The sequence below is a fragment of the Euleptes europaea genome, chromosome 5 (assembly GCF_029931775.1).
Source record: "Euleptes europaea isolate rEulEur1 chromosome 5, rEulEur1.hap1, whole genome shotgun sequence".
NCBI lineage: Eukaryota > Metazoa > Chordata > Lepidosauria > Squamata > Sphaerodactylidae > Euleptes > Euleptes europaea.
Window position 1 is genome coordinate 95,717,844 of NC_079316.1, and position 25,117 is coordinate 95,742,960.

Below are 25,117 nucleotides of genomic sequence, written 5' to 3' on the forward strand. Positions count from 1 at the left end.
TAATTTAAAGAAGAACCACAAGGCATGTGCAAATCCAGTAAAAACATTTTTTCTCCCAAGATTTCAAGAGGCAATGGCCTACATCAAAGCCATATGGTTAAGAAACCTGGCCCAACAAGCGCCTGGCTGTCCTCGACAAGGACTTTTTCGGCCTTGACCCTGACCCGGGGGAACTCTCTCTCTAATGAGACCAGGGCCTGCAGGATTTAACCAGTTTTGCAGGGCCTGAAATACTGAGGGCAGCAATGGTTTTTCATCATAGCAGGCCTCCCTCCCCTCTTACATTTCAACTGAACTTGGATAGGGGACCCTGTCTGCTTTTTCCTGGCCTGGCAGCGGCCCTGTGCACCAACAAATATATGCCCAGTTGATTTTAGCTCAGAAACTGTTGTTTTAAATTGTATAATTTGTTTTCTGTGGCTCTTTTATGTTTTATATTCTGTTGCTGTTTCATGATTCTTATGAATGTTAGCTACTCTGAGCCCAGCTTCAGCCAGGAAAGAGTAGGATACAAGTTTTAAAAATAAAATGCGGGAAACTGTTTAACAGTAACCTAATGGACTTACCTCTGTTGCTATGGATGTGAAGTTATTAGCAAATCTGACATGTTTTGCAAGAGCTTCTGTACTTGTTGGAATCTCTTCCTGATCGATGTGATATTCAGGCACAGCTCCCACTATTAAAATAAGCATAGACTGAAAGGCCACGAACACCTTAAAAGTAAAACAAAGAATTTGTTAAGGGGTATTGGATATTATATACAAATAGAAATATAATATAGGATAGGTTTAGGCAGGTCAGGCAGAAGGAAACATGAGTCACAACGGGTCACAGTGGTTACCTCGATGATGTCTCTTAAGTCATCCCTTTACTTTCTTCCACGTAAGTTAACTATTTCTATTCACTCCTATGAGACAAAGTAAAGCACTATACTTTGGGACCCCATTTCAGTGACGGTGAAACCTACTCTTCTACCTTCGACAGGCTCTCACAGACAGTAACCCTAGAAGACTGCAACTCATTGTGTATAGCACAAATGAGCTATAATCCCCAGGGATATACACACATCTTTTCTTCAAAAATTCAGTGCCATATGTTTTACTCATTTGCAAACATTAATCAGCATCCTTATCACGCACACACCTGATACCGTCACTATTTCTATTAAAATACAATGGCAGGGGAAAGTAAACAGATTAAGGCTGGACACTGAAACTAGTAGGACTTGCTTCTGATAAACATAATTAGGATCACAACCTGTTAGGAAGTATTTGGCAACTCAAAAAATATGGGTAAAACCTAAATGTTTGCTCTAGGGATTCCCAATGACCTTTTATTTCCTACATTAGACGGCTGCTGAATCAAAGTTTACACTTGAGAAATCATCTCACTTTGCCTGTTGTTACAGCAGCTGAACTAAGTTTATAAGCAGCCTTTCAAATAAAGATTCCAGTTATGGAAACAATAGAAGGCAACATGCCATTGCCATAAACTAGAAATGTGAAGGCTGGGGGGGGGGGGGGGAGACAGGAAAAGTCCTCCCTTCAGCCCTTTTTTTCAAATTTTTCCAATGGAAGAACTGGAAATTTTGGGGAACAAGTATTATTCCCCAAAATTTCCAGGAACATTCCTGTATATACTGTAGACATACTTATTATCAAGCATATGTTTATGGTTTTAATGTAACTAATTATGTCCATAATTAATATGCTATAATGTGTATAATACACTACTGAATAGTTCAGAATTGTCAACGATATGAAGTTTAATTTGATATACGAATATGCTATTAGCACTACAATTAGTGTCTTCTATTTTCAGCTTGAATTTTTCCCTACCTCTCAGATACATATGCTAAGGTAGCATAAACTGTAGCAGTTTGCATCTCTAAAACTAGGTGTCTACAAGTCATAAATATGCAAAATAACATCATTTTAGATGCTGATGTTTTTTATCTTGCTAAAGCAGCGAAATAAGTTTGATAAGTGTTTCCCCAAACATTTCCATTTTCCCCCAAGGCTTCAAAGATTTGAGAAAAACAGTTTCACTTACCTGTAACTGTTGTTCATCTGGTGGATCTTCTATGCAGGCACACATTGGGACTGCACAGGCGCAGGCCAGCCACGGATAAGATTTGTCAGCTTCTAGCAAAATCTGAAAAGAGAGTGCTCCCCCTCCCCTTGGGGCATGCAATCTCCCCGCCCAGCGGTCACATGACCCAAGGGGGAGGGAGCACTCTTCCCTCCAGTTCTCCAACCTGCCGCCACGGAACCAACCACCAGTCTAGCGGAACGGTCCCACAGCGGGGAAGGAGGGAGGGATGTGTGCCTGCATAGAAGATACACCAGATGAACAACAGTTACAGGTAAATGAAACTCTGTTTTTCATCTGCGTGGCTTCTATGCAGTCCCACATTGGGAGAGTAGCGAGCTCGCTTACCAGGACGGTGGGTGTGGGACAGTCACCGAAATAAAGACTGCAGTACGGCACGCCCCACGGCTGCATCTCTCGCTGAATCCACATCCACAGCGTAGTGTTTCATAAACGTGGAGGGCGTGGACCAGGTGGCAGCCTTACAGATGTCCAGGAGATCTATCTTGGAAGAAAAGGCTAAGGAAGCCGCATACGCTCCGGTAGAGTGTGCTTTAATCATAGGAGGGCATTCTTGGTGAGCAAGATCATAGGCCAGTTTAATGGCTGACGTGATCCACCTCGAGAGGGTTTGAGGAGAAGCACGACGACCTTTACGGTGTCCCCCGAAGCAAACAAAAAGGTTATCGTCCTTACGAAAGAGACCTCTTAATGTAAAAAAGGAGGGCTCTTCGGACATCAAGGGAGTGTAGCGCCCTATCAACATCTGATGATGGGTGAGGGGAAAAAAACAGGGAGGACAATGTCCTGTGTAAGGTGGAAGGCCAAAATGACCTTAGGTAAAAAGGATATCTTTGGCTTCAGTACCACCCTATCCGAGTGGAACTTAGTATAAGGAGGGGAATGTGAGAGCGCAGGTAAGTCGTTTACCCTCCTTGGCGAGGTGATTGGGACCACAAAGGCCGCCTTAAATGAAAGTAGAGCCAGTTTGCAGGTGGGTAACGGCTCAAACGGAGGTCTCATGAGTTGTGAGAGGACTAAGGAGAGACTCCACTGAGGAATGGGAGGAGTGACGGGAGGATATAAATTAGTGAGACCTCTCAAAAACTTTTTGGAAAGGGGATGAGAAAAAACTGAAAAGGAGTCGATATCCGGGTGAAAAGCTGAAATAGCGGCTAAATAAACTTTAATGGATGAACTAGATAAACCTTCATTTTTGAGGGTTAACAAGTAATCAAACACAGTAGATAACGGGCAAGTAATTGGCGAAACATCTTTGACCTTAGCCCAATTAGAAAAATGTCTCCATTTAGCGTCATAGGACCGCCGTGTGGAGGACTTCAAGGAGTATAGTAAAACCTTAGCTACCCTGTCAGACCACTGCCCTGGGGCCGCACCCTCCAGGCAGCAAGTTGTAGGTCTGGGGGGAAGTGGGAGGGATCCTTCGGAAGAAGGATGTAGTTCCCTTGCGCAAGTGAAATGAGCACTGCGAACCACGACCTCCTGGGCCAAAACGGAGTGACAATGATGGCATCTGTCTTTGTCATGGTTCAATTTGGCCAGGACCTTGTGAAGTAGAGGGAATGGGGGAAAGAGATAAAAGAGAGCCCCGTTCCAAAATGCTTGAAAGGCATCCCCTAGTGAGCCCGGGCTGGCTCCCGCCCTCGAATAAAACCTGTGACACACGGGTGCTCACAGGAGGGGGTGGCTGAACGGCACCTTCCTGGAGCTCTGCAGATTCTGGCTGAGGCCCCTTATCGCCAGGCTGTGGGGGCTTTGTTAGCACCGGAGGCACAACTTTGTAGAGATGGAGGTGCTGTTTGAACTCAGCCGAGTCTTCCTGGGCCCTGCTCAGACACGGAACCGAGGGGGTAGCCAGGGAATGAGGAGGCGAATCCTCGATAGTAATGGGCTGCTACGCAGCTACGTCGGAGGCGAGCGACGCCGAGGGAGGAGACAACTTGGCCTGAGATCGGCGTCGAGGAGATGACGAGGGTGATCAGCGTCGAAGAGACTTCGGTGAACGCAATCGGCGCCGAGGTAATCTGGAGCGGGAAGCATGGCGCGAAGAGCCATGGCCATCTTGGGAATCCGGAGCAGTAAACTTTGCTGGACAAACAACGACCGACAAGGGTTTCTTAGAAGGGCCACCCTTCTTGGATTTTTTTGTTGGGGGTCCCGCTTTGGACTGTGGCTTACCGGTCGAAGTACCAGGCTCAGTAGATGGACCCCGCGGACGCAAAGACTCTTTGTAGAGGTGAGAGAGCAGGTGAGTCGACCGAACCCTGAGGGCCTTGTTGGTGAGTTTGGAGCAACTTTTGCAAGTTGCAGGAATGTGGCCTTCTCCCAAACAAAGGAGGCATTCAAGGTGAGCATCAGTCTTCCCCATCTTGGTACCACAAGAGGTACATTTTTTGAAAAGTGGAGCTTTCTTGGACACCATGGCTAGAGACGAAGCTAACACGTTGTCTCTCCATGGCGGCAGAAAGAGAACTGGAGGGAAGAGTGCTCCCTCCCCCTTGGGTCATGTGACCGCTGGGCGGGGAAATTGCATGCCCCAAGGGGAGGGGGAGCACTCTCTTTTCAGATTTTGCTAGAAGCTGACAAACCTTATCCGTGGCTGGCCTGTGCAGTCCCAATTTGGGACTGCATAGAAGCCACGCAGATGAAATTTTACATCTTTCACCCTGACACCTTATAAGAACAAATCACAACCTTCCAAAATAATTTTCTACAACCTCAGCAACCAAGATAATAAAAATTATCTTAGAAACAACGTCACGTATATGATCAAAGTAAGAATATAAATTTGTGAAAGAATATTTAATGTTTACTTTATGTAAATATAGGACCAGAAATATGCATGCTAAAGATGTGCCAGGTAAACTCAGTTTGAAGAAGTCAATGGATGAAAAATATTTCAACAGTATCTAACTTTTAAAAGAAATAAAGCAACAGCTGGCCAATGCAAAAAGTTCAAGCTGATTTAAGATAAAATGGCAAAAATATAATATCCAATTAACCATTAAAAGAACATTCACGTTTCCTCATAATGCATTTTTTCTGCATTTAGTCGCAGTTTCCTCAAAGATTCCATTCCACTGTAGACATATACAGAAGCTGTCTGAATATTTTTCAAGACCTCAATATTTTAAGTCTGATGCCTAAACTGCATTTTCACAGCTTTAAACACCATTACAACCAGCTGCCTGGCTGGTTCGGGGAACTTCTTGATGTTTTAACAGACCACAGTCGCCGCTGGCCACCATTACCAACCAACGGACTAGACCAGGGGTGGGGAACGTCAGGCCTGCAGGCCTTAATCATTTGGTCCAGCCCTTCGTGGGTCCTGGCAGATCTCTAGTTCAGAAGGATCTAAGACTATAGATCCACCCCCTCCCGCGGACAGGAACAGCCTCAATTCAAGGCGGTTGTATGTTTTGCCGAGAAAAGGAACCTTTTTTCTCCCTTGCAGAAGAGTCGTTAGCTATGGAGCTGCTAGGACCGCCCAAGAAACTGTGGCCTTAAACTGCAAAGAGCGCCACTTACTAATTATTATTAGTCTAGCTTTGTACTGTATTGATTCTGTATTAATATTTTATGATTTTATAGTGATTTTAGTGCACTGTATTTTGTACTGATTGATTGTTCTAAGCTGCTCTGAGCCTGGCCTTTGGCCAGGGAGTGAGGGTGGGGTATAAAACCAAATAATAAATAATTTTTTAAAAACACGTACAGCCAATTATATCTTCAATAGCCAATCCCTGGCCTCAACCACTTTCTAAAAAATTTGGTGGGCACCAGGAAATGTGCTGGCAGGTGTCAAGGCACCCACGGGCACCACATTTGGAACTCCAGCTTACACTATACAAATTAATTCACATATAATTCAAAGTTTTCGTGTTCCTGATATTTGAGATCAAGTTAACAGAAATATAAAAGTTACGATTAGAGAGAATATTCAGAGGCATTACAGCTAACAATTATAGACTAGCCATCACTGTGAAAACAAAAAACCAGAGCTTCTAATAACAGCATATCCCATAAAGACTCAAAGACCAGGACAGAAATAAGAATCTTCTCTTTCCCAGAGAAGAGGGTTCTTATTTTGTTATACATGACAATTTCACTGTCCTACAGAGCATCTGTTTCCACCTTGCAGTCATAATATGAAAATGAAGAAAAGAAAAATACTCGAAGGAAGTTAGTTATGCACAGAGCTGCAATTTCTTCTTTTTAGATATACAAACTGCATCACATTTTAGACATCAGGGCAACTACATTACCCTGAATTTTCCAAATCTGTAAAAATCATATGTCACTTCAGAAAACATATTACAATTTCACCCATTAGTGGGAAAATGAAAGATTACACATAAAGTTCAAGCCCCTTACTACACTACTAGGTTGTTCTTGGTTATACTCATAAAGGAACTATGATGTTGTTAACTACATCCTGTTAGTCAGCAACCAGTTTTGCCACAGGCTGTTTTAAGATTGGAGTCCAACACCTACTCCCAAAATAATCTGCCACCAAATCCAGGGACCACAAGTGCCATGCCTCCTATTTTGTTCCCAGATTAATAGCTGAGGTGGCCAGACCCAGGAACTTGGGTGCAGATGTCTGGATTAGAGTTGAAGACAAACAACCAGCTTGTCAGATAGGAAATATGTTCAAGAGAAATAAAAAACTCATTTAGGAAGTGGAAGGAGGGCCTTATAACCAAAGAGGAATATAAACAAATAACTACTTCTTGTAGGGGGAGTGTTAGGAAAGCTAAAGCTCAATATGAGCTTAAGCTAGCGAGAGATGTAAAACGCAACAAAAAAGGGTTCTTTTCCTATGTACAGAGTAAGAGTAAAAACAAGGACAAGATAAGCCCACTGAATGGACCGGGAAGTGAAATTATAACAGGAGATTAAGAGAGGGCAGAACTCCCCAATTCCTACTTTTCCTCAGTCTTTTCTTGCGAGGGAAGCTGTGCTCAACATGGCTTAAACAGAACACACGATGAGGGAAGGGATTTGTAGCCGAGGATTGGCATTGGGGTAGTGCACAAACATCTAGTTTCTTTAAATGAAAAATCCTCTAGGACAGATGAATTGCATCCAAGGGTACTCCAAGAACTTGCAGATGTAATTTCTGAACCTCTGTCCATTATTTTTGAGAAGTCTTGGAGAACAGGTGAGGTGCCAGAAGATTGGAGGCGGGCAAATGTGGTCCCCATCTTCAAGAAGGGGAAAAAGGAGGATCCGGGTAATTACCGACCCATCAGCTTGACTTCCATACCGGGAAAAGTTTTTGAAGAAATCATCAGTCAGTCCTTGAGCATTTAGAAAGGATGGATCTGATTACTAAGAGTCAGCACGGGTTTTTCAAGAACAAGTCATGTCAGACTAATCTTATCTCCTTTTTTGAGAAAGATACTACCTTGCTGGATCAGGGGAATGCTGTAGACATAGTTTATCTAGATTTCAGTAAGGCTTTTGATAAGGTTCCACATAGTATTCTAGTTGACAAATTGGGAAAATGTGGTTTAGATCTATTACTGTGAAGTGGATCTGTAATTGGTTGACAGATCGCACCCAAAGAGTGCTTGTTAATGGTTCCTCATCCACTTGGAGAGAAGTGACTAGTGGAGTTCCTCAGGGATCTATCCCGGGCTCTGTGTTGTTCAACATCTTTATAAATGATTTGGATGAAGGAATAGAGGGGATGCTTATTAAATTTGCAGATGAAACTAACTTGGGAGGGGTAGCAAATACGATAGAAGACAGAGCCAAGATACAGGATGATCTTGATAGGCTGGAGAATTGGGCTAAAACTAATAAAATGCACTTCAACAGAGATAAATGTGAAGTTCTGCACTTAGGTAGGAAAAATCAAATACATAATTATAGGATGGGGGAGACTTGTCTGAGCAGTAGTGTGTGCGAAAAGGATCTTGGGGTCTTAGTAGACCAAACACTGAACATGAGTCAGCAGTGTGATGTGGTAGCTAAAAAGGTCAATGCAATCTTGGGCTGAATGAACGGAAGTATAGTGTCCAGATCACGCGAAGTGCTGGTATCGCTTTACTCTGCTCTAGTTAGACCTCACCTAGAGTACTGTGTTCAGTACTGGGCACCACAATTTAAGAAAGATGAAGACAAGCTGGAACGTGTCCAGAGGAGGGCAACAAAGATGGTGAGGGGTCTGAGGACCAAGTCCTAGGAGGAAAGATTGAAGGAACTGGGTATGTTTAGCCTGAAGAGGAGAAGACTGAGAGGGGATTTGATAACCATCTTCAAGTACTTGAAGGGCTGTCATATAGAGGATTGTGCGGAGTTGTTTTCTGTTGCCCCAGAAGGTCAAACCAGAACCAACGGGTTGAAATTAAATCAAAAGAGTTTCCATCTAGACATTAGGAAGACTTTTCTAACAGAGCGGTTCCTCAGTGGAACAGGCTTCCTCGGGAGGTGGTAAGCTCTCCTTCCCTGGAGGTTTTTAAGAAGAGGTTAGATGGCCATCTGCCAACAATCCTGATTCTATAATTTTAGGCAGATGAGAGGGAAGGCATCTTGGCCATCTTCTGGGCATGTAGTAGGGGTCACTGGGGGTTCGGGGAGGGAGGTGTGAATTTCCTGCATTGTGCAGGGGGTTGGACTAGATGACCCTGGTGGTCCCTTCCAACTTTATGATTCTATGAATATACAGCCTTATGCTACATAATTAAAAATTACTCTTTATTTCATGATGAATAACCTTCGTACTATAATGTATGTTTAACAGAAAATATCTTTAGATAGCTTTTTCCTCAAAAAGTATGTTATTTTTAAAAATCCAATTTAAATTTTAAAATATCAATTAAAAAAAATTAAAAAATCATTGATTTCTATCCACTCTAGGTAGGTGGCAAAATGCAGAATAATCAATTTAAAAACACATTTTCATCAACTTAGAAAATACCCCTAATTAATTAAGCAGATTTTTTCAACTTCTTCATTATTATTTTCTGGGTTTTGCTGCAGCCTTCCTTCCTTTGAGCTTCTTCTAAGATGGTGCAGAATATGACACATGCAGCCGTCTTCTAAACATAAAGTTTTTCCATTTCAGAATTAATGCTCAATTTACGTAAAAATCTATGCAGACCATTGATTAAATTACCTTAAGTTCACACAATCAACCAAAGGTTCATTAACCAGCCCTACAAATGAGATAAGCCACCTTCCACTCCTTGGAGAAAGAGTGCAATATACAACTGAGAAAAGACTGCCAACAGGCAGGGTTGCCAGCAGGCCTGGAGAAAAGTCTCCTGTCCCTTTAATAGACTGTTCCTGCACAGAAACAAGCAGGTAGAGCTGTTCAAGGCAAGCAGATAATACCCTGTTAAGCCTCTGTTAAAGGGATAGGCCACTTTTCTCCAGGCCTGCTGGTACTTTTATTCCCAAAATATGACTGCAAGGCAGACACTTAATGTAGCAACCATGCTCAAGCTTAAGCTAGTAGCTAAGCTGCACAATACCTAGGACCCCTACATAAGCCACCTTGAGTTCCATGAAAGATAAATGAAAAACATACACACGTAGATATTATGTATTCGATTTAAAGACTGCCTTTCAACATAACAACCTACATTAAAAAAATACACATTTCCTCTCCCCCCGCCCCCTCCTGTCATTCCCACCATAATTATCCTACATGCAGGGTTGCTTGGATGGTACAGGCTTCCTTCTTCCCTGGAGTAAAGAGTTTTGACATTTCAGAAGCCAAACAAAGAGAAACCAGATGCTGCTCTGCTTCAAATATAATTCATATGGCAAGTGCAGAGTGGCAACTGGTTGGCTGGTGCATGCTCCCTTCCTTCCAGCTGTTTTTATACCCTGGGCACCAAGCGGGGACAAAATATGGGTATGCTGCCCACCCAGTGTATTTTAGACTGTTGCCTTTTTCTGTTAGGGCTCCTGTGCCTAAGCAGGCAAAATTCCACAGGTGAAGACTCGTTTTGCTCATGCCATGTCACTTTCAGGAGGTCTGCCTGCCAGGACCATTGAAGCCCTGTATGGGGAAACTCACCCTTGCCTATATACTGTTCACCTTCAGCAGTGACCGATTTGGGATGCCAGCCAAGGTCCACCTATTTCGGTCTCCTACATTCCTTCAAAGAGCTCAGAGCCGTGCACGTGGCTCTCCCTTCCTCACAACAACCCTGTGAGGTAGGTTCCGCTGAGCGTGTGACTGACTCAAGGTTACTGTGACAGTACCCCAGAGATCTCCCGGTAATAATTGGCTTCCAGACTGCCAGGGAAGGAATTTCTGCCTAGCTACAAGCCTGCTCTGTGCACTGGGTAACTGAGCTAAGAGTCACGGAGTGTCAGAGTGAACGATAAACAAGGAAAGGAGAAACTGGACGAAACTGCAACTGTACTGAGTCGCCTTTCTGTCTGTAATACAATCAGATATGCATAACTTGTTGATGTATCGTCATAACTTGAATTTGGATCAATATCTCTTCCCCAGTATAATCGGTACCCAGAGATTTTGGCCCGTTAGGGCATCTGGGTCCAGCTGCAAATAAACTGTTTTCTTGATAACGATCTTGGGTCTCTCCCCCCCCCCCCGAACCCGGGGTTTTGTCACAACATTTCCCATGGCAGGATAAGGATTTGATCCCTGCTCCACACTCTACTCCCTGCGCCACACTGGCTCGCCGGTGTTCTAGTGTAGGGCCAAACCCCCGACCTTGTGCATAGGGGCCTTCCCCCAAAGAGGGTCAGGGCGGCATAACACGGCTCTCCTTTACAATTATTTCACCCCAACAACAACCCTATGAGGTAGGTTAGGCTGACAGCGCGTGACGGACCCAACAGTTCCAGAGAACCTCCCTCCGACGCTCGGGTAGGTCGGGACGCTCGCCTTCCCCAGCCAATAGCAAGCAAGCAAGCGGCGTGGCGCCCTGCCTGTCGCCTTGGCAACACCCACCCACCGTCTCTCTCTCTCTCGCTCCCCCCTCCCTTCCGGCGATGCGCGAGCTTCGCCTGGCAACCAACAGAGAAGCGACTGAGGGGGGGGGGGGGCAGAAGGACGGGTGTCCGGGCGGCCCTCGGGAAGGGGGGGGGAAGGGCTGGTTGGTCTTCCCAACGCCCACCTGCAGCAGCACCAGGAAAGCGGTGAGGCGTCTCTGCCGAGGGCCGAACTCCCCCACCAAGCCGAAAGCTTCGTCCAGCTCCATGGCCCCGCTCGGCCTCCCCACAGCATCCCCGCCAGTCGCCAACGGCGAGCGGCGGCAGGGCTTCGGCCGTTGAGCTCACTCGCGCGGCGCTGTCGTCATCCCCGCAACGCTGAGGTGGCGGCAGGAAAAGGAAAGAAGCCCGCGACGGAGGGGAACCGACGCGCCCTCTGGCGGTTGCTGGCCGAACTCCCGCAGAGCGCCTGGGGAGGCGTCAAGAAGGGGCGTCGCTCGACTCCGCCCCTTTCTCCAGAGCGCCAGCCCAAGAGCGCAAAGGCTTCTGGGACAGAGGGTCTGTGTGGGCGGGGGCTTACAGGAGGTAGGATTTCCGGCTGTTAGCCATTGAGCAGCGCCAGCCTAATGATGTAGGCTCATACATAGATATATCTCAATAATGCATTTGCAGTCTGTTATAGACTTCCTCTCCCTCCCCAAAAAGTAAGCTGTCTAGTGAACGGCTGAGGATTGCAGCCTGAGAGTTAAGAACAGCAAGGAGAGAGGTGAAGAATGCTTCACTGCAGCCCGATCCTTTTACTGTGTAGCGCACAAGTGCGAGTACAACCCGTGGAATAACGTAGTGGCGATGTGCACGAGTTTCAGCTATGTGTCTGTAATGCTGTGCACGCCTATAGCGCTACCCTGCTCAAAGAGGTCAATCTCAGTTCATCGGGAGTCACTCGGCGGTGTAGTAATCGCAGCCTTCAGGTTTAGCAGGAGTTGCCTGATTCGGTTGCCTGATTGAAATAAAAAGCGCTTAACTGGTTTTGCATCAACTAATCCTGCGCACGTTTATGTAGAACTTCATTATAAACTTGCACAAGATCTAGTTACCTGGCCTCAGTCCTAGGAACACGTACAACATTTACCGTTTCCTCATAATTAAGTTCTATTGATTGGAGTGGAAGTCACATAAGTGCTTGCAATTGCAGTTGGGAGTCAGTGCCATTGAACACCAACTGGACTTCCTTCTGACTCTGCGCTAATGATGTCACGGGGCTGGCTTTGCCAATGCCTTTTTCAGTTTGTATGGTATACATGTAGGACCGCCAACCTCTAGGTAGCACCTGGAGATCTTCTGCTATTACAGTTGATCAAGATCAGTTCCCCTGGAGAAAGTGGCTGCTTTGGAGGGTGGACTGTATGGCATTATGCCCTGATGAGGTCCCTGCCCTCCCCAGCCTCTACCTCAAAATTTTCAGGTATTTTCCAGCCCACAGCTGGCAATCCTGCATAACATGGGTCCCCTTTCCTACCCAGGGCCAGCTGTCTTTCTACTGCCCAAGTAGAAAGGGCCCTGCCAGTTTTCAGAACATGCAACTGAAAAGCCTGCTGCTAATGCTAGTATGTGGCCTCACTTAGAATGATGTGACGCAGTTCTGGTCATCATCTCAAAATGAATATTGTAGAGATGGGAAAAGTATAAAGGTGTGCAACCAAGGTGATTAGGAGGTTGGACTGTTTGGGACATGATAGAGCAGGGGTGGGGAACCTTTTTTCCGCCAAGGGCCATTTGGATATCTATAACATCATTTGCGGGCCATACAACATTATCAACTTAAAAATTAGCTGACCAAGCCCCAAGCAGGCAGCTGCCCCAGATGACCCCCCCAGTGTGGGCAAGCAGGCAGGCATCCAACTGGTGTCGCACTCACCCACCTGGTGGCACAGGATGGTCTGTTGCACCTGCCAGGCATACCCGTCTAGCCACATGCTCCTGCTCTGTATGGTCGAGGCCAGATTCTACAGCCGGCTCCTGCTCCCTCTGCCTGCAGGGATGAAATGAAGATATACTGGCTAAGAACTCCCCCCCCCGCACATTCTGGCCCTGCCCCCTTTAACCCCTCCATTGTCGCCACTTCCGCCCCCAGCCCTCTTGTAGTACAGAGGGAATACGTTTCTCCATGGCTCAGGTGGGAAAGGGTAAACACAGTTTCTTGGGCGGTCCTAGCAGCTCCATAGCTAATGATTCTTCTGCAAGTGGGGGAAAAGGTTCCTTTTCTCGGCAAAACAACCTCAAATCCGCCTTGAATAAAGGCTATTCCTGTCCGCATGAGGGGGAGGATCGATAGTCTTAGATCCTTCTGAGCTAGAGATCTGCCAGGACCCACAAAGGGCTAGACCAAATGATTTCATGGGCCTTAAATGGCCCCCGGGCCTGATCCCCACCCCTATGATAGAGGTTTATGTGTTGTGTAAAGTGCCATCAAGTCAGAGCTGACTTATTGCGACCCCAGCAAGGAGCTTTCAAGGCAAGTGGGAAGCAGTGGCAGTTTGCCATTGCCTTCCTCTGCAGAGTCTTCCTTGGTGGTCTCCCTTCCAAGTACCAACCTGGCTTAGCTTTCAAGATCTGATGACATCAGGCTATACCATGCCTCCTTCCCTCCAGATAGAAGGTTTATAGGGGGCAGATAGGATAGAGGTTTATAACACGAGGTGGAGAAAATGAATAGAGGGAGCTTCCCCACCCCCATAATACTAGAACTCAGAGGCATTCCGTGAAATTGCTTGGAAATAGGTTCAGGACAGACAAAAAGAAATGCTTCTTTACTAAGTAATTAAACATTGGAATTCACTTCCAGGGAAGGGAGCGACAGCCATGAGCACAGATAGCTTTAAAAGATGGTTAGACAGACTGATAGAGGAAATCAATGGCTACTAGCCATGGTGACTGAAAGGAGCCTCCATATCCAGAGTCACCAGACCTGTGGACACCAGCTCTGGGAGGCAGCAGCAGGGGAGGGTCCCAGCCTCTGTGCCCTGTTTGTTTGGCCCTTCAGGGCAACTGGTTGGTCAGTGTGTGAAACAGGGTGCTGGACTAGATAGAACACTGGTCTGATCTAGCCGATTCTTCTTACATTCTTATATTAGGAAATGGTTGCTCTGCTGTTGTCACTGGGATTCTCCTTGCCTGCCTCTATTTTCCTAAACAAAAGAAGATGCTGTATCTGTGGTGTGGCATTGCACCCTGACAGTGATGCTTTGTAGCTGAAAGCAAAAAGCAGGGGTGGAGGAGATACTGCTGTCAAGGAACACTAATACACACACACACATTCCTTTTTCCAAAGCCAAAGGCAGCTGGTAGTGTTAGCAAGTATTTCTAAGAGTCGTGATGCCTGCAGAGGGAGGCGGAAGAAAGGGGAACAAGCATCATATCCAGGAAAAGGCCAGCCCCTGTTCAGCAACCATTCTCAACTTCCCTTGCCGTGAATGTACAGTACAGTCTACAAACTTCCATGCCTTGGCGCTTAAATCCAACCCGAATTAATGGGAGGTGCCGTGTCTTATTGGTAGAGTGCAAAGTTTTGCACAAAAGATTTCAGGCTTAATCTTCACTTTCTTGAATTAAAGGGTAGCTGGTCTAGGGAAAGGATACCTCTGTGCCTGAGACATGGGAGAGCTGCTACCAGTCAAAGGAGACAGTACTGAGCTAGATGGACCCAATGGTCAATATAAGGCAGCATTATAGGTTCGTATGTTTTCAGTACAGTCTCTTAACATCTATTTATTTGAACAGAATTCACATTTCCAACAGCAGAGGGAGTGTTTCCAAGATGCAAACACAGGTTTGGTATTCAGCTTATGTGTTAAGTCCCTGTTTGGTTTTCCTTCTGCTATACTTCAATCCATGTATATAAACTGCATTTCAGTTTGCAGATTAGGTGGTTCACATGCAGTATGCCAACTTGGAAGGCATTAAGAGGGAAGTTAGGGATATCCATCCTCATAACAACCCTATAAGGTAGGTTAGACTGATTGACAGTGACTAGCCCACAATCATTCAATGACCTTCATGAGTAGAGTGGAGATTTGAACCCAGCTGTCCCTGGTTTTAAGAGCCCAGTGGCGCAGAGTGGTAAGCTGCAGTGCTGTAGTCGAAAGCTCTGCTCACAACCTGAGTTTGATCCTGACAGAAGTTGGTTTCAAGTAGATGGCTCAAAGTTGACTCAGCCTTCCATCCTCCCGAGGTTGGTAAAATGAGGACCCAGCTTGCTGGAGGTAAAGTGTAGATGACTGGGGAAGACAATGGCAAACCACCCCATAAACATTGTCTGCCTAATAAACATTGAGATGTGACATCACCTCAGTGCTTGCACAGGTGACTGCCTTTACCTTACCTCCCTGATTTTAATCTCTCACCACTATATCACACTAGAACAGTGGTTCCCAACCTTTTTTTGACCAGGGACCACTAGGACTTTTTTGTTCGGTGCAGGGACCCCAAGGTTCAAAATAAAAATTCAGAGAATTTTAAAAATAAACTTTAATCATAACTGTTAGTTAAACATTAAACTTAGAATACTATTTGAATATATTTGTTATACTAGAGAACTTTTAATTGAAAATCAATGTGATTTTTGAGCTTGTATCCTTTTTACAAGCTGGGCAATTCTGGGGCTAATACTGTTGCTCAGAGCTACAGGTACAGAGCTACACGGGCTACTTTCATGATTATGGAAATGCATTTCTTCTTTTTAAGCTGAAAGATTTTTTGGACACTTGATGCCTCTTGTTTGTATCCTCTTCACTGCATACCAGGTTTTTACAACATTAACACCTTTTACCACCCAACTGGAAAAAAGGGTTTCCACAACCTTTTAATGTACTTTTTTGTTTTGTTTTATGAGCGGCTGCAACCAACGCCGCCCTTCGATTAAAAAAAATAGAGTCTTTTCTTATTGTCTGCCATAAACACAATTCCCAAGTACAAATCCCTACGGGGGGGGGGGGAGATATGCATGCCCTACCATGCAACAGTTCGAAACAGAGGAGCAGAGAAAGGCTCCCAGGAGGAGGAGGAGAAGGGGAGAGGCGGCGCTCCTGCCCCGGGAGACCGATGCACTCACAGTGCCTCCCACCGAAAGGAGCCCGGGAGCTGGGGTAGGACCTGGGGGTGCATTTTTGCTCTGATGGGGCGGCCGCCCTCCCCCTTCGCCCCCTGCCCCGCTCAACAGGCGGCGGGTCGCTCGCCAGAGCCCCCGGACGCCCAGAAGCCACTCACCACGCACGCCCGGGGCGCTGCCACCACCCGCATGCTGCTCGCCCCTGGCCCACCAACCGGGCGTCGGACTCCGCCACTGTCTTTTGGCGCTCACGCAACGCGCACCGGCAGCGCCCAGATCCCCTCTGCTCCCTTCCTTCCTTCCCTCCTTCACACGCTTGCTCTGCGCACGGGATCATGCAATCCGCGCGCACCCGAGTAAATATTATTTTATTATGGGTTTACTTTATAACTTTGTTTCGCGGACCCCTGGTGGTCCACGGACCACTGGTTGGGAACCAGTGCACTAGAACATTAGGGTTAGCAACCTGAAGGTGGGGGCCCTGGAATTCTCTGGAAATTACAGCTGATCGCCAGACTAGAGATCAGTTCCACTGGAGGAACTGGTAGCTTGGGAGGGGTGGAGTTGAACTTTGACCTGGTTGTGACATAACATCCCGCTAAGCTCCCTCCCCTGATTCTGCTTTCTGAAAAAGCCAGCCCCAAATATCCAGGAATTTTCCAGGCTGGGATTCCTGTGGCACACAGATGCTCATTTCACTGGCCCTGAAATTAATAACATTTCAGTGTGACCTACTTGGCTGCTAAGTATGCTTTGCATGGTAAGCCGAAGCAATTAACCTCATAAACAGCTGGTTTCATGTTAAATCCTGTACTATGTGCTGCCTCTCTTTTGCACATGTGGAGCCTGAAAGAGAGGAATTGGAAACTTCCTAAGGTCATCCACTGAGCCACAGATAAACCCCTGCAGTAGGATTGGGACCGAAGGAGAGCATGCTTACTCACCACCCTTTGACCTCCTGCCCAGCCCAAGGGTCCAGTGAAGGAGATTGTGAGGAGGACCAGTGGGGTCCTCCTCCACAGCTTCTCCTGTGCCCACAGAGCAAGCTGAGAAATTTGCAGAGAATGTGGAGAAAGCACAAAGAGGAAAGCTGTTCTTTTCTCTTTCCCCAGCCTTCTCCATGCATGAGTTTCATGCAGGCCTCCTCGTTTATCCTTTATATCCTCCCCCCGTTTTGCTTCTCATTTAATATTACAATTATAAATCCTTCCATAAAGGGACAGTTTTTGTATTTTGTAAAATCCCATCATGTATGCTGGTTTCTAAAACATGTAGTGTATTTAAAGGTTTAATAGAGCTGCCATTTGAACTGCTGAGGCATTGCTCTCTCAATGGCAATTCTTTTCATGATCTGAAAAATGAATAGCAAGTCTTAACAGGAGTCTTGTGTCTTTAAAGCTGAACAATTTTTTAATTCCAATCTCAGCTTTTTTTTATTTAGAATTTTATTAAATTTATTATTAACAAAATTACAGAAAAACAATAAACAAGATAAAAAAGAAAAGAAGAACTACAAACAGACAAACAAAGGGATACTTCCGTTTTCATTTGTATTGATTTCATTTGTAACTCTAATTAGAGTTGCAACCTGTTCTCTAGCTACAAATATAGAATTATTTTTTATTATTATTGTTTTATTTGCAGCACCCATTTTAATTAGGTCTGTTTTTTTTCTCGCCGCCACCCTCTGAAAAGCAGCCTGCTGTTTGATCCCAAAGTATATCTGCCTCGCGGGGATCAATAGTCCTCATATTCATCCTCTTCTTCCCAGTCGGCAGAATCCCTCCCCACTTCTTCGTAATCCTTCTCCAGGGCAGCCATATCCTCCCGGGCTTCGGTGAACTCCCCCTCCTCCATGCCCTCCCCGACATACCAATGCACGAAGGCCCGCTTGGCGTACATCAGGTCAAACTTGTGATCCAGGTGGGCCCAGGCCTCTGCAATGGCCATCGTGTTGCTCAGCATGCATACGGCACGCTGCACCTTCGCCACATCTCCACCGGGCACCACCGTGGGGGGCTGGTAGTTGATGCCCACCTTAAAGCCAGTCGGGCACCAGTCCACAAACTGGATGGGCCTCCTGGTTTTGATGGCCTCAATGGCCGTGTTGACATCCTTGGGTACCATGTTCCCTCGGTAGCAAGCCATGTACTTGCCCCGTCGAGGGTCGCACTTCACCATCTGGTTGGAGAACTCGAAGCAAGTGTTGGTGATTTCTGGCACGGAGAGCTGCTCGAGGTAGGCCTTCTCGGCAGAGATGATGGGAGCGTAGGTGGTCAGTGGGAAGTGGATCCTGGGATAGGGCACCAGGTTGGTCTGGAACTCGGTGAGGTCGACGTTCAAGGCGCCCTCAAATCTCAAGGAAGCGGTGATGGACGACACGATCTGCCCAATCAGCCGGTTCAGGTTGGTGTAGGTCGGGCGCTCAATGTCCAGGTTCCGGTTGCAGCTGTCGTAGATGGCCTCGTTGTCCACCATGAAGGAGCAGACCGAGTGCTCCAGTGTGGTGTGGGTGGTCAGGATGGAGTTGTAGGGCTCCACCACCACCGAAGAGATCCGTGGGGCAGGGTAGACCGAGAACTCAAGCTTGGCTTTCTTCCCAAATTCATTTGAGAGCTGTCCCATCAAGAGGGATGTGAAACCCGAACCCGTGCCCCCACCAAAGCTGTGGAAGATCAAGAAGCCCTGGAGGCCTTCGCACTGGTCAGCCATCTTCCGAGCTCAGTCGATCACCGGCTGTATGATCTCTTTCCCTATGGTGTAGTAGCCTCGGGCATAATTGTTGGCTGCATCCTCCTTGCCAGTAATGAGTTGCTCCAGATGAAACAAGGTGCGGTAGGTTCCTGTGCGGATCTCGTCAATGACAGATGGTTCCAGGTCGACAAACAAAGCTCTTGGGCTGTGCTTGCCTGACTCTGTTTCACTGAAGAACGCTCCAAAGGAAGAACCCCCATTGGTGGCCCGGCTGTGAGGAATCCGCCCGTCTGGCTCAATCCCATGTTCCAAGCAGTAGAGCTCCCAGCAGGCATTTCCCATCTGAACTCCAGCCTAGCCAATGTGAACAGAGATGCACTCCCTCATGGTTTTGAGCTCGGTACCTAGCCTCTTCAGTGCAAAGCAAATTCAAATATAGAATTATTATTTTTAATTATTCTTACAACTAAAAATCAAACTTTTCTCTGTCATGCCTAAATTCTATTCTTCAAATCCACAAATCATCAATTTTTTTTTCTGTATTATGCAAAAAGTCAGTAAAGGTTTTCCAGTTTTCTACAATCTTAAAGTTATTTTCTCTAACCACAGCAGTCAATTTGGCCATTTCTACTAATTCCAACATATTGACAAGCCATTCTTCTATAGCAGATATACATTGATTTTTTCTATTTTTGTGTATATAATATTCTTGCTGCTGAAATCATATATAAAAACAAACATCCATATTTTTTTCTAAACTGGCTATCCATAAAACCCAAAAGATTAACTTCTGGTTTCATATGTATATTAACAAATATTAAAATCTTCGGTATTATAGAATGAAATTGTGACCAAAAAATTAGCTTTTTTACAAGTCCGCCATTAGTGCTGTTCACATTTCCAACATGTATTTGGCACACTTTAATACATTTTAGCCAATTTATCTGGAGACAAGTACCAACAATACATCATTTTATAAAAAAATTCTTTGAGACTAGAACTTAAAGTAAACTTAAGATCCTTTAACCATATATTCCCCCATTGTTCCATTTTTATGATGTATCCAAAATTGGTAGCCCATTTCACCATTCAATCTTTTACTTGTTCCTCTTCTGTTTCATTTCTCAGTAGGAGCTTATTCATTTTAGTAACAACATGATTATCACTTGTACATAGTTTTGTTTCAAATTCAGTTTCACCACCTTCAAAACCATGAGATCTTTTATAAATTTTAAATTATTTATTAATTGTGCATAGAGAAACCAATTCCTGTCTGTCATTATTTCTTCTCTCCTTTTCATTTTACAATCCTCTTTAAAAATCTTATGTATCCTGATATGTTATCCATCTGTTTTCATATAACATTTGCCATCTAAGTAAGGCTTCTTTTGGTGATAACGACGAAGGAGTTTTGGGGCACAGTCTAAATTTGTATTTATCCCATATTCTCAAGATTGCACACCTAACATAATGATTATTAAAATCCTTATTTACTTTGACTTTATTATACCAAAGATAGGCATGCCAACCAAATCTGAAGAAGAGAAGAGTTGGTTTTTATATGCCGACTTTCTCTACCACTTAAAGGAGACTCAAACCTGCTTACAATCACCTTCCCTTTCCCTCCCCACAACAGACACCCTATGTAGGTGGTGCTGAGAGAGCTCTAACAGAGCTGTAACTTGCCCAAGGTCACTCAGCTGGCTTCATGTGTAGGAGTGGGGAAACAAATCCAGTTCACCAGATTAGCCTCCGCCGCTCATGTGGAGGAGTGGGGAATCAAACCCGGTTCTCCAGATCAGAATCCACTGCTCCAAATCATGACCCCCTAGTTCTAACAATATTCCATTTCTCAGAATAATCCATTCCTTCAATCAAAGTAAGGAGCTGGCAGCTAAGTATAACTTTAAATCTGATAACCCTAAACCTCTTCTTTTTTTAGCATCCTGTAAAATTTTATATTTTACCCAAGGTTTTTTCTCTTGCCATGCAAAAACTGATATATATTTCTGCCATTGCTTAAAAGACAGGTATTGTTTGAAATAGAAATAACATTCTTGGTAGAACTTTCATCTTAATTACAGAAATTCTCCCCAGCAGTGATAACTGAAGTTTGTTCCACCTTGTCAAATCCTTTTTAATTTCACTTCATGTCTTAACATAATTATTTCAAAAGAACATACAATTCATGTTTGTCATTGTGATACCCAGATATTTCACCCTTTTCTCCACTTTAAAGCCTGTTTTTCATCTGGCCTTGTAATGTCATATATTTGATAATACTTTTGTTTTCTGTTTATTAATTTTAAAACCTGCTAATGCACCAAATTCATTCAAATTCAGCATTAGAAACTCTGCTCCCTTTAATGGATCTTCCAACATAACTACCAAATCATCGGTAAATGCTCATAACTTATAGGTCTCCTTCTTAATTTTTATACCTCCAGTCCTCTCATAAGATCTTATGTGTCTATTCAATATTTCAAGAACCAAAATAAACAAAAGAGAGGACAACAGACAGCCTTGTCTTGTTCCCGAACCCTGTGGCACCCCACTGGACACCTCTCTCCATTCAGATGAAATGCCATTGACAACTACTCTTTGAGTGTGGTTCTGTAACCAGTTCTCTATCCACCTAACTATCCTAGGGTCCAGGCCACAGTCCTCTAGTTTACCCATCAGAACATCATGGGGGACCTTTTCAAAAGCCTTACCGAAATCCAGGTAAACAACATCAACTGCATTCCCTCGATCCAGTAAGCTGGTCACTCAATCAAAGAAGAAAACAAGGTTGGTCTGGCAGGACCTATTGGGGACAAATCCATGCTGACTTCCCCGGATCACCAAGTTGTCCTTTAGATGCTCGCCTATTGATCTCTTTAATATCTGCTCCTCTATCCCTGGGATAGAAGTCAAACTGACTGGCCTGTAGTTTCCTAGGTCATCCTTCCTCCCTTTTTTGAAAATTAACGTTCACCCTCCTCCAATCTTGTTTATCTCCCGTCCTCCAAGAGGTCTGGAAGATGATGGACAAAGCCTCTGCAAGCTCTCTACAAAGTTCTTTGAGCACTCTCAAGTGCACACCATCTGGCCCAGGGGATTTGTACTCATCCAGCGTGGTGTAGTGGTTTGGAGCGGTGGTTTGGAGCGGTGGAGTGTGATCTGGAGATCGGAGTTGGTTCCCCACTCCTCCACATGAGCGGCGGAGGCTAATCTGGTGAACTGGATTGGTTTCCCCGCTCCTACACACTAAACCAGCTGGTAATTTACCTTGTGTACTTTTAACATCTTTTTGGGAAGATTTATCCATTTGTGGTGAAACTACTCCATTCCAATCTCCCAACACATACCAAGTTTCATAGGGAAAAATCTATAAGCTTACTTATCACATTTTTATAGAATACCCCTTTATCTTCATTTGGGGCATAAATTCCCTATATCATAGTTTTAATCCCATTGTCATCCATCAGTATCATTTTAAGTTCTAAGTACGACTTGACATATAGCACCACCCCATTTTTCTTTTTAGTACTTGCAGAAATAAATTCTTCACCTAAATTTTATTCACCAAATAGATATCCTTTTTCAACTTTTTCAAGTGAAGAAAACTTTTTCTCCTTTTTTGTGGAGAATTAAGTCCATTTATATTCCATGTTAGACATTTGTAATCCATATTCCAATCTAGGATTTCATGGACTATAGCTAACTTCATCAAATGCTGTGTTGTGGGTCCTCACTTGGCAGACGTATCTGCACTATCCATCAACAGAGCTGATATGCCTACTGATAGTTTTTGAAATATATATTTTTTAAATTAACATTTTTTCATTCTTGAATTTCAAGATTAACATGGAAAATAGCAGGCTCTCTCAGAAGTCACAATGTACCCAAGACTGAACATTCTCTTCAGCACTGGACCACATGTGCCATGAAGATTATTGTTTTGATCCCTTCCCAATAATCCTCTTTGGATCACTGTTGTAGATTTTGTTTTTATTTCTACACGAGTCCTGATCATGAATCAGGATTGTGCATTAAGTTAGATGGAAAATCTGATCTGAAAGAAGAGGCTGAGTGTGCCCTTCCGACTGAATACTTCTGCAATATAATTAGGCAAAGCAAAGATAATTTGTTCAGCTTTCCCTGCTGAAGAAATACCTTTTATGCAGTGGTTCCCAACCTTTTTTTGACCAGGGACCACTAGGACTTTTTTGTTCGGTGCAGGGACCCCAAGGTTCAAAATAAAAATTCAGAGAATTTTAAAAATAAACTTTAATCATAACTGTTAGTTAAACATTAAACTTAGAATACTATTTGAATATATTTGTTATACTAGAGAACTTTTAATTGAAAATCAATGTGATTTTTGAGCTTGTATCCTTTTTACAAACTGGGCAATTCTGGGGCTAATACTGTTGCTCAGAGCTACAGGTACAGAGCTACACGGGCTACTTTCATGATTATGGAAATGCATTTCTTCTTTTTAAGCTGCAAGATTTTTTGGACACTTGATGCCTCTTGTTTGTATCCTCTTCACTGCATACCAGGTTTGTACAACATTAACACCTTTTACCACCCAACTGGAAAAAAGGGTTTCCACAACCTTTTAATGTACTTTTTTGTTTTGTTTTATGAGCGGCTGCAACCAACGCCGCCCTTCGATTAAAAAAAATAAAGTCTTTTCTGATTGTCTGCCATAAACACAATTCCCAAGTACAAATCCCTACCGGGGGGGGGGGGGAGATATGCATGCCCTACCATGCAACAGTTCGAAACAGAGGAGCAGAGAAAGGCTCCCAGGAGGAGGAGGAGAAGGGGAGAGGCGGCGCTCCTGCCCCGGGAGACCGATGCACTCACAGTGCCTCCCACCGAAAGGAGCCCGGGAGCTGGGGTAGGACCTGGGGGTGCATTTTTGCTCTGATGGGGCGGCCGCCCTCCCCCTTCGCCCCCTGCCCCGCTCAACAGGCAGCGGGTCGCTCGCCAGAGCCCCCGGACGCCCAGAAGCCACTCACCACGCACGCCCGGGGCGCTGCCGCCACCCGCATGCTGCTCGCCGCTGGCCCACCAACCGGGTGTCGGACTCCGCCACTGTCTTTTGGCGCTCACGCAACGCGCACTGGCAGCGCCCGGATCCCCTCTGCTCCCTTCCTTCCTTCCCTCCTTCACACGCTTGCTCCGCGCACGGGATCATGCAATCCGCGCGCACCCGAGTAAATATTATTTTATTATGGGTTTACTTTATAACTTTGTTTCGCGGACCCCTGGTTTAGTTCTCACGTACCCCTGGTGGTCCACGGACCACTGGTTGGGAACCAGTGTTTTAATGGAAAAAAGTTAGCCCATAATCATTTACAAACAAAGAAGGCAATCCATGCATTAGAATTTAATTTTTCTTCATGCAAATATACTTTTTCATAACTAGCTTAGGCACGATTGTGGAGAGGGGAAGAATAATAGCTTGTGTAGACAGTACCTACAGGCAAATCACTAAACTGTGACAAATGTCTGGCTTATACTAACAAAAGTCAGGAAATGGCTGGATAGTACTAAAGCTGTTTTTAATTTATCCTAACGTGCCTCTGTCTCAAGGCACATATGGTCAGAAAACTATCTTTCTGTATCATCTGGCTTGCCTGATAAGAGGCTAAGCTACAGTAAACCAGCTGGTGGTGCTTATGTATTAGGAGGAGTTTCTGAAAATTCCTGCATATACAAACATTGGGAATTAATGTTGATATTCTGCAGAGATGAAGTTAAATAAACTCTGACATGAACCTGAGTTCTCTTATTTTTTGGACAATCTGCTTGTGGTTCACTGTTGATAAAGAGCTTAGACATACATTGAAGATGTTTGTGAAGGAGTCTCTGTTTGGATTTCCGGTGGATTGTTTCCAGTTTTGAAGCATCTAACATTTCATTTGTCATCCTGTATTAGAAAAGGGCATTATAGCATCAAGAAAATATCTCCGGTCAGGTGTGACACCAAATCATGGTTTGGCATTACATTAATATGCTTCAGGTTTGCACATATACCTTAGAATCACAGAATCATAGAGTTGGAAAGGGGCATCAGCCTAGAGCATCCCTGACAAGTGTTCATGCAGCTGCTGCTTGAAGACTGCCAGAGAGGAGGAGCTCACCACTTCCCTTAACAGCAGATTCCACTGCTGAACTACTCTTGCTACATTCTAATGCCAGTAAAGGCTTTCGACTTCGACTTCTATGAACTACTCTTACTGTAAAAAAAAATCTTTCTAATGTCCACCCTTATACCCTTGTGAT

General features: G+C 44.8%; 1 protein-coding gene and 1 pseudogene across 1 annotated transcript in view; both read right to left on the reverse strand.

The window, feature by feature from the left end:
- Nucleotides 1-11,332, reverse strand: part of LOC130477694 (solute carrier family 22 member 15-like) — a 46,646-nt gene extending 35,314 nt beyond the window's left edge. Inside the window, exons 1-2 of the mRNA XM_056849741.1 lie at nt 11,220-11,332; nt 567-713 (exon numbers count right to left, since the gene is read on the reverse strand). Of these exons, the coding sequence (XP_056705719.1) occupies nt 567-713; nt 11,220-11,303 (231 nt within the window). The 5' untranslated portion in view covers nt 11,304-11,332. The remainder of the gene's footprint in view (nt 1-566; nt 714-11,219) is intronic.
- A 6,546-nt stretch (nt 11,333-17,878) lies between these two features.
- Nucleotides 17,879-19,222, reverse strand: LOC130477394 (tubulin alpha-3 chain-like; annotated as a pseudogene).
- Between the last annotated feature and the right edge of the window lie 5,895 nt (nt 19,223-25,117).